The sequence below is a fragment of the Protopterus annectens genome, chromosome 2.part0 (assembly GCF_019279795.1).
Source record: "Protopterus annectens isolate FY-2018-M chromosome 2.part0, PAN1.0, whole genome shotgun sequence".
Classification (NCBI taxonomy): Eukaryota; Metazoa; Chordata; order Ceratodontiformes; family Protopteridae; genus Protopterus; species Protopterus annectens.
The window spans coordinates 1,683,360,790-1,683,375,525 of record NC_056728.1 but is presented as its reverse complement, the minus strand read 5'-3'; the positions used below and the strand labels follow the sequence as shown (position 1 = coordinate 1,683,375,525).

The 14,736-nt window shown below is 40.6% G+C and overlaps 1 protein-coding gene across 7 annotated transcripts in view; it reads left to right on the top strand.

The window, feature by feature from the left end:
• The window catches only part of SLC5A6 (solute carrier family 5 member 6), a 1,143,936-nt gene that overhangs the window by 811,400 nt on the left and 317,800 nt on the right, over positions 1-14,736 (top strand). For all 7 annotated transcript variants that reach the window (XM_044061732.1, XM_044061733.1, XM_044061734.1 and 4 more), the window contains one exon: positions 9,285-9,397. In XM_044061732.1, coding sequence (XP_043917667.1) covers positions 9,285-9,397 — 113 coding nt within the window. The remainder of the gene's footprint in view (positions 1-9,284; positions 9,398-14,736) is intronic.

Genomic DNA, 14,736 nt, shown 5'->3' with positions numbered 1-14,736 from the left:
GCCGCCCAAACCCTAACAACAGACGCTTCAGACTATGCATGGGGGGCTCACTTGACAGGGCAGTGCATTCAGGGCAAATGGAACCCGAGACAGATGCACCTGCATATCAACCAGAAAGAAATGTTAGCTGTACAGAATTCCCTGACAGCCTTCAAAGACCGCATTCTTCCAGGACAGCTATTGGTAAAAATGGACAACACCACAGTTATGTGGTACATAAACAAGCAGAGGGAAACCCACTCGTACCCTCTCTGCAGACTAGCCATGGCTCTGTGGAACATATCCTTGAGCTACCACAAGCTCAGTTCCTGCCAGGCAAGCTATATTCACTGGCAGATGATCTAAGCAGAAATCTCATGGACCCACACGAATGGAAACTAGAACCAAAAATATTCAACCTCTAACAAATGGGGGGACTCCAGAGGTAGACCTGTTTGCCTCCCCTCAGAACTACCAATTGGACAAATTCTGCACAAGGACTTCCCACAGTCAAGCATGGAAAATGGATGCCCTGCCCTTTACTTGGGAAAGCCTGTCGGTTTATGCCTTTCCCCCTCTGCCTCTCCTTTCGAAGGTTCTGCAAAGATCAAACAGGACAAGCCAAGGACAATACTGATTGCACCAGACTGGCCACACCAGCATTGGTACCTCCTCTTGCGCCGTATGACACTGCTGGAACCATGGCACCTGCCTCAGACCCCTTCCCTGCTGTCCCAGCAGGCAGGCCAGATTCTGCACCTTCAGCTTCAAACCCTGAACCTTGCATATTGGCTGATTCCTTGAGCTCTCCAATAGTTATCCCTCAGTAAGCAGGTGCTAGATGTCATTCTGGAGGCAAGGAGGCCTAGTACTAGAAAATCCTGTGCGGAAAAGTGGTAAAGATACTGTTCTTTGAGCCAGACTCAGGGGATGGGCACAATGGTACCCACCTTACCTCATATTATTCAGTACTTAAAAGAAATGCTCCACAAGGGCCTATCCTTCTCGTCAGTTAAAATTCATGCCTCTGCAATTTCAGCACATTATAATACTGAGCCACCCCTCTTCTCTCACCCCCTGCTAAAGCAATTCCTTAGAGGGGCCAAAAATTTAAGACCCCCAAGAGAGCCCCTACTCTAGCCTGGGACCTTAACTTTGTATTGGAAAAACTCAATCTACCTCCCTTTGAGCCAGCTGCAACTGCAGAGTTGAAATTCCTTTTTTGGAAAACAGCCTTCCTTCTAGCCATCACTTCAGCAAGAACAGTGTCTGAATTACAGGCCCTCATGGCAGTGGGAACCCTTCATTATCTTCCATGCAGACAGGGTTTCCCTCAGGACCAATCCTTCCTTTATGCCCAAGGTGGTGTCTAGTGTGGCCCTAAACCAGTCCAATCATTTGCCTACTTTTTTCCCTAATCCACAAAACAAAGGAGAATGAATACTGCACTCTCTGGACGTGCACAGACAACACTAGATTGTATTTGGACAGGACAGGACTAAGCCTCTCTGAAAATCTGAACAGCTGCTAGTTGGCTTTGCTGCAGGGGCAGAGGGGAAGGCCATTTCAAAGCAAACCATTTCTAAATGGATAGCCCATTGCATTCATTTCTGCTACAATCACCATGGAAAACCTACCCCACAGGGGATAAGATCACATTCCACCAGGGCTGCAGCTACCCCTACAGCCTTTCTCAGAGGAGTCCCTACCCAGGGACATCCTAGAAGCTGCTACCTGGACCTCTGTACATACCTTCACCAAGCATTACCACATGCCTTTTTTTTTCTAAATCCAGAGCTGGTTTTGCCACTGCAGTCTTGCAGGGCTTAATAGATGGCCCTAATGCTCTCTAACTTCCTCCTCCCTTCTGTAGCTTTGGGAATCAACCCAAATGTGATGACTGCAACAGTAAAACATGAAGAACATAGTACAGTTGTGTACATTTACCATAAATGTAGATGTTCAAGTGTATTCACTGTTGCAGTCCTGGCTACCCTCCCTCCAGCCCCCTGACTTCTCTTGGATCAGGATCCTGTGGGAACTGTTTATAACAGGCACACATTATGCATAATTTAGAATTCGTGAGCCAGAGTTTATATATATATATATATATATATATATATATATATATATTTGGCATGTTTCTCTCAGTTCAGTTTATACATTTGTTCACTTTAACTGGGCTGTTGGACTTGCTTCATTACTTCATTGCTGGCAATAAAGATATTAAATAAAGTGAATGGCTCAGCTTACAAACCATTACTAGACCAACTTTGGAAAGAATCCCTTGGTCTAAACTAATATTCCCTGCTTAACTGTCCCTTTTACTTTTTGGCTTCCTTTACCGGTTTTGTGAATGGAGATTATTGTAACATCTGCTCGCACATGTTTTTTTTAAATTTGGGACACTGAATTTGATTACATCTTTTTCTTTAAAAAAACTTTGCTTAGTTATACTTTTCTTGCTATTATGATAGTCTGAGAACAGAATGTTAAAACTGTTACATTGCTGAAGCATTTTTCTGTTCATTTTCTGTCTCTGAAGGGAATCTAGCCATGATTTATAAGAAATATAGTCATTCCAAATGTAGTTAAATTAAGCCTCTATGCACAAAGTGGAATGAGTGTTTATTTATCCTGCCTTCTGTTCAAGAATTCTGAAACTGTGAATATTTTATAAAAATGATTATCCTAGAAATCATTCAGATCATTTCAAAGGTGATCAAAAATATAACAACGTGAAAGTGTTGTAATGAATCCATAGTAACATATGTGGTCTTGTGGGAAGATCAAATCCTGGTAGAAAATTACTAGAGATCCGTTCTTGCCTAGGAAATTGCATTGTTTCCTTTTGACATATGGATTTTATTTTGAGAGGGACTTGAATCAAGCAGATCTAAATGGTTTTCTTTTAAAATTTGATGATGATATTTTTACGGATTCATTATATTTTCAAAATATTATAAGGAATTAACGGACATGAATGCAGGAAATGATCATTATTTCTTTCTTTCTGTATCTTGTTTGTAAGATTAATAGTTTGCATTCCTTCCTTCCTTCTTTCTCATATTTTTTACTTTTTGATTGTACAGTTGTATCTTAGCTGTTAAAAAGCAAAATATACTTCATTTTGCTCTAGCACATGCAGACTTGCACACTGAGATGGTAAATCATCTGAGCTGTATTGTATTGCAGTTAAATTTAATCAGGTTAAACATCTTATGTCTGCAGAGTAAAAGCTACAGCAGTTTTAATATTATTAAAGTGTTTATGGCTGATTTCTTTTCATAGTCTGTTTCATCTCTGTGTTTGAATAGCAGCTGCTGTAATACAGCCATGTTACTTTCTGCCTCAGGGGCACAGAGAGCAGGGTTTAAAATAAAACTGGTTTAAGTCTCTGTAAATGTGAAGTAGCATTTTGTTGTTACTGACAGTGGTTTCAACTTTGTCATGTACAGGATATCATGTCTGGTGGTCTGCTTCACTTGTATTACAGAAAAAGGCCATGAAACAACCTGTGAAAATGCTATGATGGCTGGAGTTGGTAGCAGGCTCCCATAGCTTTCATTAGCAGTAATAAAAACTGCTCAGACCACAGTGAGTCATTTATAATAGGTTCATAGGTTCATACTAGGCTATCTGCCCTAGGGCATTTATAAGCCTAGCCAGAGTGTGTGTGGCTTTCACCACCCCTTAGGATGAGAATACTATACCCATTAGTTTGCTGTGCCTTTGTCCAGCAGTGACACAGAGATGATTCCCGGGGTAAACCTACGATCTCCCATCCACTCGTCAAGATTTCTCTTGAACAGAGTCAGTGAGGGGCTCTGCCTCACATGGACTGGGATTCTGTTCCATAGTGTAGGGAGTCTCTGGGTGATGAATCTGTCCCTCCAGCACGTCCTATTTATATCTGTGTTGAGGTTTAAGTCTCTTGCTCTCGTGGCTCTGGTGGATTTGGGTTTTTGAGGTGGAGCATGTCCATTAATTCCGGGTTGGACATGGCCTTGTATGTCAGGCACAGATCACCTCTGAGCAGACGGTATGCGACTGAATAGAGCTGGAGTTTCTTCAATCGGGCAGCGTATGACATATGTTTGAGCCCCTTTATCCTTTTGGTGAGGAACTTTTGGGGTCTTTCCAACTGCTGCAGGTGTCGGGTAAGGTACATTCCGAATGGGGCGTTGTACTCAATCATTGGTCTGATAAGTGAAGAGTACAGGCGTACAATGACCTCTCCTGATCTGGATGTGAATCCCTTCGTGATCAGGTGGGCAATGTAGAAGGTCTTCCTAACCACTTTGGCAATGTGAGTGTCAAAAGAGAGGTTACTGTCATCTTGGGTCCCCAGGTCCCTGATAACTTCTTCCGTGTTTAATGGATTACCACCTATGTGGTAATTAGGGGTTACCTTGTTTTTCCCAAAGGGTATGACTATACATTGTTTGGCATTTAGCTTAAGGCCATGGCTCTGGCACCAGTTATCCATTTCTATGAGACCTTTCTGGAGGATGTCTGTGTCTGATGGAGTGTCAATTATGGTGCCCAGTTTGCAGTCATCTGCAAATTTTGTCAGCCACAATCCCCTATGTTTGCCTGCACTTCAGAAAAATAAATGCCGAACAAGAGGGGGCCCAGGACTGAGCCCTGTGGGACACCGCCCGTGACCGGCTTAGAGTCTGACATGGCACCAGCAACTCTAACCCTGTGGGTTCTGTCCTTGAGCCAGTTTGCAACCCATCTTGTGACATATGGGTTTACATCTAAGCTGGTGAGCTTTTCTATGATGCCCGAGTGGGGTATTGTCGAACGCTTTTGCTAGGTCAAGGTAGGCTGTGTGAACTGCCTTACCCTCATCAATGGCCTTAGTGACTGTTTCGAAAAAGTCGACCAAGTTCAAGAGGCAGGATCTGCCCTTGACAAAGCCAAATTGTGTAGGATCCAGTGTCTGTAGGTCCCCAATGTCTTTATTTATGAGTTCCATTATGATCCTCTCCATAGCTTTGCAGACAAGGCTCGTCAAACTTATGGGGCGGTAATTTCCAGGGTCCGTAGAAGCACCGCCTTTGTGGAGTGGGACCACAGTTGCCGTACGCCATTCTTTGGGTACGTATCCTGTAGTAAGGCTAAGATTAAACAGCAGCCTTATGTGTGGGTTTAGTTCCTCATTGAGTTCATATAGCACACAGCCGGGGACACCGTCCGGTCCCATTGATGCTGTGTTTTTTGCTTTAGAGAGAGCAGCTCTCACCTGGACATCTGAGATGTTTGGGAGGCTAGACTCTGGTGGGATAGATATTTCTCCTTTTGGAGGGAGGGAGAAATTAGCACTGAACCTGTCTGCCAGTATGTTGGCAATGTCTGTGGGTTCAGTGATTTTTGTATCATTTTGGACTAATTCTGAGCATATGTGGGAGTTTCCACCCAGGTTTCTAACATAGCTAAAGAAGGCCTTGTGATTGTCTTTTGTGTCTTTAGCGATTTTTCTCTCAAAGTTGGCCTTGGATGATTTTATGAGCGATCGTAGTTTTTTGCTAGTATTGATCACAGATGCCTTCCCTTTTAGGGATTTTGCTCTGTCATGTAGTAGCTTTCTCCTCTTGTTGTAGAGTTTGTTTATGGCTGGGGTCCACCAGACCGGGCGCCTGCCTTTGGTGGAAAGGGTCTTGATTTTATTAGGGATTGCTTTGTCCATACATTCCTGGAGGTGCTCGTAGAAGGCATTTGTAAGGGTTTCAGCAGCGTGGGTTGTGGTTTTCACTGGCTTGGGGGCCTTGAAGGATACCACTCCAGTCTTAAGAAGTGCGGTTTGCTTTTGAGAAGTTCTTCACTGTGGTCTTTTTTGCTGAGGGCGGGATGTGGATCTCCAGTGAGATTAATTTATGGTCTGATCTCACCAATGAGGGATATACTTCCGTTGTGGAGCATTTTGTCCCCATGTTTGTGATGATCAGGTCTAGTATATTTTCTCCTCTTGTGGGAATGGTGACTAGTTGTTCCATAGCATTTGAGTTTATGAACTCCAGGAACCTTTGGGCTAGGGTGTTGGGGCTTGAGTAATGTTCCCAGTCTGTGTTTGGGTAGTTGAAGTCACCCAATATGATGGTGTTTGGAGAGACATTCATACTCTCCAGTGTCTTCAGGAAGGCTGTGTGGGTTTCCTGAGTTTGAGAGGGTGGTCTGTAGCATGCTACAAACTGTAGGGCAGTTTTACCTATGGTTAATTGCACCTGGATGGTCTCCGATGCTTCGTGCATTGCCACTAACCTGGAGGTGTGGGTATCCTTTATGAATATGGATACTCCCCCTCCTTTTGTGGTTCGGTCCGGATTTTGGGGCCGGAACGCATGATCTGAGGTATAACCTGACAGCGCTGGGGTGCTCTCAGGAGCCTTGAACCAGGTTTCAGTCACAGCACATCATAATAAAAGCTTTTGTCCACCAAGACTTTAGTACTTTTGTTGTCATACACTATGTGGACTTCATCAAACTTGTGAAATAAAGAACTGTTTTTAGCATGCAAATTATTTGATAAATCACAATCCAGATATGACAACTTGTATATCAAATGACCTTAATCTGTAATAAATATGCAACAGTAATAGTGGGGACATACCTAAGACAAAAGTGAAAAGTGCAATCACATTGATAATACCTCTTTGTGAAATAGAACAAACTGAGCATCATTTCAGGGAACATGATTTTAAAAGGCTTAATATTTGAACTTTCAAACTGTAAATGAGATGACAGTTGTTTTTTTTTTCTTTTTGCAGTTCTAAGTCAGTAGGACTCTGTTATCCAATCCAATTTCTTCAAGGACAAAAGTTTTCCTGTGCTTATAAAAACACTGAAAATATTATTCTTAATTGCTAATACAGAAACTGATTCAAGCTTCTACTTTTTTTCCTATATAAAAGCACTCACAAGAGAGACCTGTTGCTGCATATGTTACACTGGTGGTAATACAGGTGGAGTAGCCGTAGCCATTATGTCTAATGATGTTAGTATTTTATAAAGCTATACATTTGGAGATGTTACTTTTTACATACTCTTATCACAAAAGCTGCTGCTACAGGTACCCTTCTTAGTGCCACAGCTTTGTAGTTCTTATTGCCGTCCAATATGTGTGTCACACTTCTGTTAGGTTAACTGAAAAGTGTTGGTTTGGGTCTAGAGTCTCTCTAATACTTTTGCTACCCCTTAGAATGTTCTGGTTGTTTTGATCACACTTGATGACAATGGAATTGGCACTGTGTGTTACCCTGATAGCTGTTTCAAACTCTGTGTGCTACCCTCCACCCCTGGCCTGCCCATTAGCGGTAATCGGACTGCACTTCTACTTCTACGTGAAAGTTGCCACTTAATTTCTTTCCTATAGATCTTAAATGCCAGTTTTTAATACATTGTCACATCTAACTAATTCAGTAACTCATAGTAACTCATTGTTATTTGGAATTGGATGTTGTATCAAACTTCAGAAAGACCGTGGACTTGGTGAAACATTCATTAAAAATCCACAGCAGTTCACCTCACTGCCAGATTAGGAACTTCACTAACCTGAGCTTTAAGGGGGGGGGTGCATCTGCTTATATTCAGCATTATATACATACTCCATCTCCCAAATGGTCATCTCAGGATCAGTGAAAACGGGGCACTTTAGCTTACCCCATGGTCATATGTCATTTGCTAGAAGTAACAGTCTGGGGGGGGACGTTCCCTTTAAGAAAAGAACAAATTACATGCATGTCTCCATATGAAAAATCATTGCTTTTATCCTGGCATATGAGGTACAAGGAGTTAGCATCAGTAGTAACCAAGATGCTCTGTGTACCATTTTCCCAATAAATTCTGTAATATCCATGACAAAATAATCATTCTCCTTTGCCATGAAGATTTTAATACCTTTTTAGCTGCAGTCTGCAGTTTAAAATTATAATGGTCATGTTAACACAATGTTGAGATTCAAATTACACTGAAATCATCCTCCTAGTTTGCAAACTACTTGTAATGACATGTCTGGAGTACGCTCTCTAGTTCTTTTTAGTTATGCCGTGGATTGTGCATTGAGCTGGTGAACATTTGTAGTGGAAATTGACAGAAATGGAGACTGAAACAGAAGGGTTGGCATGGAAGCAGGGAATGTCTGCAAAGAGCATATACTGTAAGAGAGAATAAAAAAGGAACATGATGTAAACGCAGCATGTAGCTATGGAAAAATGTAAGGTGTGCACTTGGAGAAAGGTAGATGGGAGGAAGTGACATGGGTTGTAACAGCTGGAAATGAAAATATAGGAATGCTTCTAATCAGGGCAGAACACATGGCTGATATCTATAAAATGAATTAATCCCTGAAGTAATATGTAAGATACTACATTGTAGCGAACACCAATGCATGTATTAAACAGTCACTTTAGGGCTCAATGTTTCATGTGTAGGTTAGTGTTACATAATCTATGTACAGTGTTTGTGCATAGATTTTAGAACACTAGACATAATCTATGTACAATGCAGTAATTGCATTGTGATATTTCCATTTTAAAAAGTGGAGTAAGATATTGTAACCTCACAGAACTATTAAGACACAAGTTTTTGTCGTGCCAGAGCTGGTATGAGAAGTTCTTATGGTGTCATAAGTGGAACACTTAATTACATAATTGTTCTGCTAAGACAGAATAGTCCTGTTTTGGCTGAATCTTAGTACTGTGAAGGTGACATCCTTTTTTAAAAGACACTTTTTTTTTGGTGGTGGTGGTAGAATTTTTGTTGGCCCATTCCAAACAAAATAGTATGTTGGTTTACCTTTCTAATTTATCTAAAGAAGATTGTATAGTAGACTTGCCTTCTGCTCAGATTTCCCCTCGCAGCAGATTTACACGCAGTCCACACACACACACACACGCACACACACGCACGCGCACACACGCACGCACACACGTGCACGCACACACACACACACACACACACACACACACACGCACACGCACACGGAATTCTAGAGTGAAGACTTACAAATCCCAATCCATAAATATTTTGTGTGAAGTTGGTTACAGTGAGATTATAAGAAAGTAGCCTGTATCATCATCTGTTTCTGCACTATCTTGGGCAATGTAGGCTACCTCATTTTAGATTTCCAAAGCTGGAAACAATATAGAGACCTGTGGAACTAGATTTAGTTTATATGATAAATCCTGTACAGAATTTGAGAAGTGCTTATGAAATTGTTGCATAAAGGTACAAGTAAACGAGTAAGCTTTGAAGAAAAGAAGTTTCAAACAAGTGACCTTTCATTCTTTGTTGTTTCCTAGCACAATTTCTTCAGCTTTCAATTCCTTAGCAACTGTAACCATGCAGGACTTGATCAAGCCATTTTTTCCTAATATGACTGAAAGCCGAGCCACTCTTATTGCCAAAGGACTAGGTAAGCCTGATTATTCATGTCTGCACTAAAAACTTCTTTGTGCTGTGGTATTTTAGAAATGGAACTTTTCATTGGTAACCTAGTAGCAGTTTGATATGCATAATGGGTATCTACTTTCCTTTAGAAGGTTGATGCAGTTATAATTCCCTGTGCTATGCTCATTAATTACAAACATTCTTTGTTTTTTTATTCACTAATGTGTTTAGCTGTTGAAGTGACTCAAAACTTCTGCTCAGTTCTATGTATTTATCTGCTGATCCACTTATTTTCTGAAACCTTTTTCCACTACTTCATTATGAGGGAAATTATCTGTGCCATTCTATATATTCTAGCCTTCCATCCTCACACATACACACTTACAGACACACAAGGTATCTTAAGCTTGTCATAGTCCTGAGTACTACTATGTTTTCCTTTCTGGAATGTAGTGATTCATATTGCACGCTTACAGAATACTCTATGTGCATTCCAGATCCTTATTTGATTTTGTATAATTATTTTGTACACGTTTCCTTTGAGAAGGGTTACTATAACAGCAGATCTGATGTCTTCATTCCTCCTCACGATAGAGTCTCTGATCCGACCTTCGGATCTGTCTCGGCCATATTCTACAGACTTGCATCTGACTCTCAAGCTCCTCTCTCTTACCCATAGTGCACTACATCCACCCAAGTACCTCAGATCTTGTTTGCCGCTTCAGCATGCAGAAGCAGGTCTTGTACTGTCAAGCTTGTGGGAATTTTTTTCTTTGAGAATTTTAAGAATTCTTCCTATTTTTTTCTGTAAGTTCTCCCCCCTTTAATTTCTTTCCTTCTCCAAGTGTGTGTGCATGAGATAACCTTTGTAAAAAAAAAAAAAAAAAAAAAAAAAGTGTATTAGTAGTTTAGCTAGTTGCTATTGAAAGTTCTTCTCGGTTAACTTTAAAATTTAATCTTATAGCTAAATTTATAGTTAATACTACAACTTTGTCTAAGTTCACGCTGGTTAGCCCTTAGTTTTGACTATTTATTTTTGGCGGGCCTTACTTTATGATGGCGGATAAGGCTTCACCTGGTTTCATGAGTTGCAGTTCTTGTGGGCATAAAATCGCCAAACAGGATGGCCACAAGGAGTGCGTATATTGTTTGGGGGCAGATCATTTAAAAGCGGATTGCACTGTCTGTGCCTCTTTCAATATGTGTGCATTGGCCGATAGAAGAAATAAATTGATTCTCAGGGGCCTTCTTCCTTCAGTGGCTGCTTGTACAGCGTCTGCAAAAGAGGCAAAAAAGAGTTCTCTCCTTGTTTCCCCAAGGGACTCTCTAGAGCCTAAGAAGTCAAAGAAAACTTCATCTCCAGCTCCCTTGGGTCCGAAAAATTTGCTTCCCCCTTCGGATCCATCAGCATCTTCAGAGCCAGGAGATATTATTACTATATCTACCTCCTTTGTCGGCTCCTAGGTCACATCCAGTGTATCAGGATCCAAGAGCCTCGACAAAGTCCCCAGCTCACTAAGTCTAAACACTCCCAGGCATTTGGCTGGCATGATGTGGGAGACCAACTAAATAGAGAATTTACATTTTACTCTGCCAGACATAAAACAAAGGCAAGGCTAGATAAAATTTTACGTATCCGCACAGCATGGATATTTATTACTCCGCATAAGTACCCATCCTGTATATTGTCAGTATATTCACCAGGGAAAATTAAGTTCAAAAGATCCAAAGTAATAGAAACAGAAAGGCGCTGGTGGGATCACCAGGGGAAAAGGAGAAATAAGACTTCCTACAATAAGGGAAAGAAAGTTTGAGCTCGAAAGTGAAAAAAGGAGTAAAACTTTGTGACTAAGGTAAGAACCGGTTGAAATGTAAACTCAGAATAGTGGGAAAGGAGGAGAATGTGACAAAAGAAACTAGGAGAGATAGAAGCCCTCCAGAAACAAGAGGGAAACTAATTCAAATAGAAGAGATCCAGAAAATTGAAAGGACTTGGCTTGAGCAACAGGAATTGGATTTGAACATAATGTGAGGAGCACTAAACGAAATATATTTTATGAACTTCCCAAGATTTCCAAAAATAGTATTGTTGAGGTTAAGACAGCCAAATACAGATCCAAAAATGGGAGAGAGAGAACTTGAGAGCCAGAAGCTACAGTGAAAGTCTTTTAAAAAATATTATGGGAAGCTGTATGACACCCAAGGAGACAGGGAGAACTGGGAAGAGATGTTTGAAAATTTCATAGAAGATTTTGAAAGGAAAATAATTACTTGAATAGAAGGGGATAAGATTCTTAGGTCAATAACAGTAGAAAAGATAAAGCATCAAACAGAGAAACAAAGAGAAAATCCGTGATAGAAATATGGAAGGTATCAGGTGAGACTGTGATACGGTATTAGCACATTTTGTTTAACCAAGTAATGGAACAGCAAGAAATACCTAACACATGGAAGCAAGCGATTTTATCAGTTATACCCAAGGAAGGGAAGGATTTATTGCATCTAGGGTTATATAGACTAATAGCAATATTAAACCGTAACTGTAAGATATTTACACTGTGGTGGTGGTGCTGCGGTAGCGTTGTCGCCTCACAGTTAGATGTTGCCCGTTTGATTCTCAGTTAGTGTCTTCTGTGTAGCAACATGTGTGAATGGGCGTTCCTTCATTGAAGGTTGTGCGTTAGGCTCGGCAAGCCAGTACGTAAAAATCTACTGCCAATCATTAGCGGACCGGAGTTCCGCTGTGGCTACCCCTAACCGGGAAAAGCTGAAAGACACAAACAAACTATAAGATGTTCACAGGTATTATAGGAGAGAGCTTGACAAAAATATTACCAAATCTAATAACTCAAGACCAATCAAGGTTCATTAATGGCAGACAAGTGTTTGACAAATATATACCTAGTAAATCAAATACATCAGATGGTTGAACAGCAAGTTTGAATGCGGAAAAGGCCTTTGACAGAGTAGATTGGAAATATCTTTGGGAAATTCTGTTGATTATGGGATTTCCCTAATGTTTAATACACCTAATAAGTATGTATACTGACTTGGAAGCCAAAGGGAAAAAATCAATGGCAGAGTAATGGAAAAAGTATAAATAGGCAGGGGCACTAAACAGCAGTGTCCTCTGTCTCCCCTACTTTTTGCATTATATCTAGAACCATTAGTAGATAAATTAGGCAGTCTGATATAAAGGGCTGGGTAGGAGAGAGAAGACAATACAAAATGGCCATGTTTGCAGACTGTGTTCTGCTAATGTTAACTGATCCAGACAGGGATATTTACAAGTTATTCAAAATAATGAGACAATTTACCAGGGTGGTAGGATACAAAAGTAATGAGGACAAGACGAAAGCAGTAGCAGTGAATTATATACCACCTATGCAACTAGTACAGACTTTCCCAAATTTATGGTGACATGTCAAACTAAAGTATTTGGGGATTATGCTGAGTAAGCAGTCAAGAGATTCCCTGGTTGAAACATGGAATGAGATGCTTAGCAATACTAAGGGATTCGAATTTGAAGAAAAATACCCAGCCACAGATAATGTTAGCGCTTTCGTTTACTTCATGTAGGTAAACTTCATCAGACCCGGAAGTGGAAGAACATTAGACTTGAACATGCGAATACAGATATTAAAATTTTTATGGTCCTTCTGGTACTGTATTTGGACCAGTTGTTTCTGTACATCCCCGGGACCACAGAAATGGAAAGATTTGAATAACCTGATTAAAGGTTTTATATGCAATAAAAAGAAACCAAAAGTAATATGAGACTGTGTGGTGGAACCTCGGCAGAGGGGTGGTAGAGGAGTACCGAAATTAGAAGAATATTATAAGGTGTCACAGATAAAACTAGTCTGTCAGCTGAAAAACGATAAATATGGTGCAAATTGGAAAGAATTATTAATGCAGACTGAAGCAGAAAAGATGATGAGTGATAGGGTAGAATATTGGAGAAAGCTAGCAGACAGCACAGTAAAATCATAAAAATTGAATCAATTAAGAAACCTAATCAATAAATGTATTAGGACTGGAGCACATGATTGGTGGGAAATGGACTCTGCCTGATGAGATTAAACCAAGCAGGTCCATATGCTCGGAAAGACCTCAGGTGGGGATGCCCCTATGGGAAGGGAGCAATAAACTTATGAATTGGGTAGAGCTCAAGCAGCTTCATCAAATAAAAGAAATGGAGTGGTTATATTACAAGATGTTAATTCAGACTTTAAAAGGATATGATAAAAAGGACACAGAGGGAACACAAAGAAAGTCAAAGAAAGACCAGGACTAATACAATTGCTGGTTGAGGCAAGAATAATAAATGCAACTCAAGAAAAAATATTGAGTAGAATAAATGCAGTATTAAGAGAAGGTAGATCAGGAAAAGCACAAAAGAAAGAATTAAAGGCTGGGAAAAGAATCTTAAAATAAGTAACTTAAGGGATTATCGGGATGAGATATGCAGAACAATAAATAAAGTAAAATGAGACAGGAGGTTTCAGAATTTTGGCTGGAAGTGCTTACACAAATATTTTTACACTCCAGCAAGACTACAAAAATTATTCTAGAGTTCAGGGAAACATGCTGGAGATGTGAACAAGAGTTAAGTACATGGAAACATATTTTTTGCAGTTGTGCACATTTACATAGGTTTCACACTAACCTCAGGGAATTAGTGGAGGTAATACTGCAGGAAACTTAAACCCCAAATCCAGCTGACCTCTTACTAAGCTACATAAGAACCTCTAACAGTAACAAGATTAGATGTGATCTAATAGCGTTAGTGTGGTTAGTAGCCAAAAAATCAGCCAGTAGGAGATGAGTCAACCCCATCCCCAACAATAGAACAAGTACAGGAACTGATTGAAATAAGTAAGCAGGAGTTAAAATCACTAAAAAAGAGGAATAAATACCATAAAAGGAAATTGATTATGTGTCAGGAAGCAATGGCAAAATTAGAACATAGAGTAAATGAGGAAAAAATGTAGCATGAAGGCTAGTGGAAAAGGGCAAGGGAGAAGCAATAAACTAGAAGTCAACAGATTAAACCAAATCAAGCACAGGGGGGCACACTACAGGTAAAAAAGCAAAGGGGGGCACACTACACGTAACAAACCAAGCAAAGGTGGGCACGCTACACGTAACAAACCAAGAAAAGGGGGGCAGACTGCAGGTAACAAACCAAGCAAAGGGGGGCAGACTACAGGTAACAAACCAAGCAAAGGGGGGCACACTGCAGGTAAACCAAGCAAAGGGGGGCACACTGCAGGTAACAAACCAAGCAAAGGGGGGGCACACTACAGGTAACAAACCAAGCAAAGGGGTGTAGACTACAGGTAACAAACCAAGCAAAGGGGG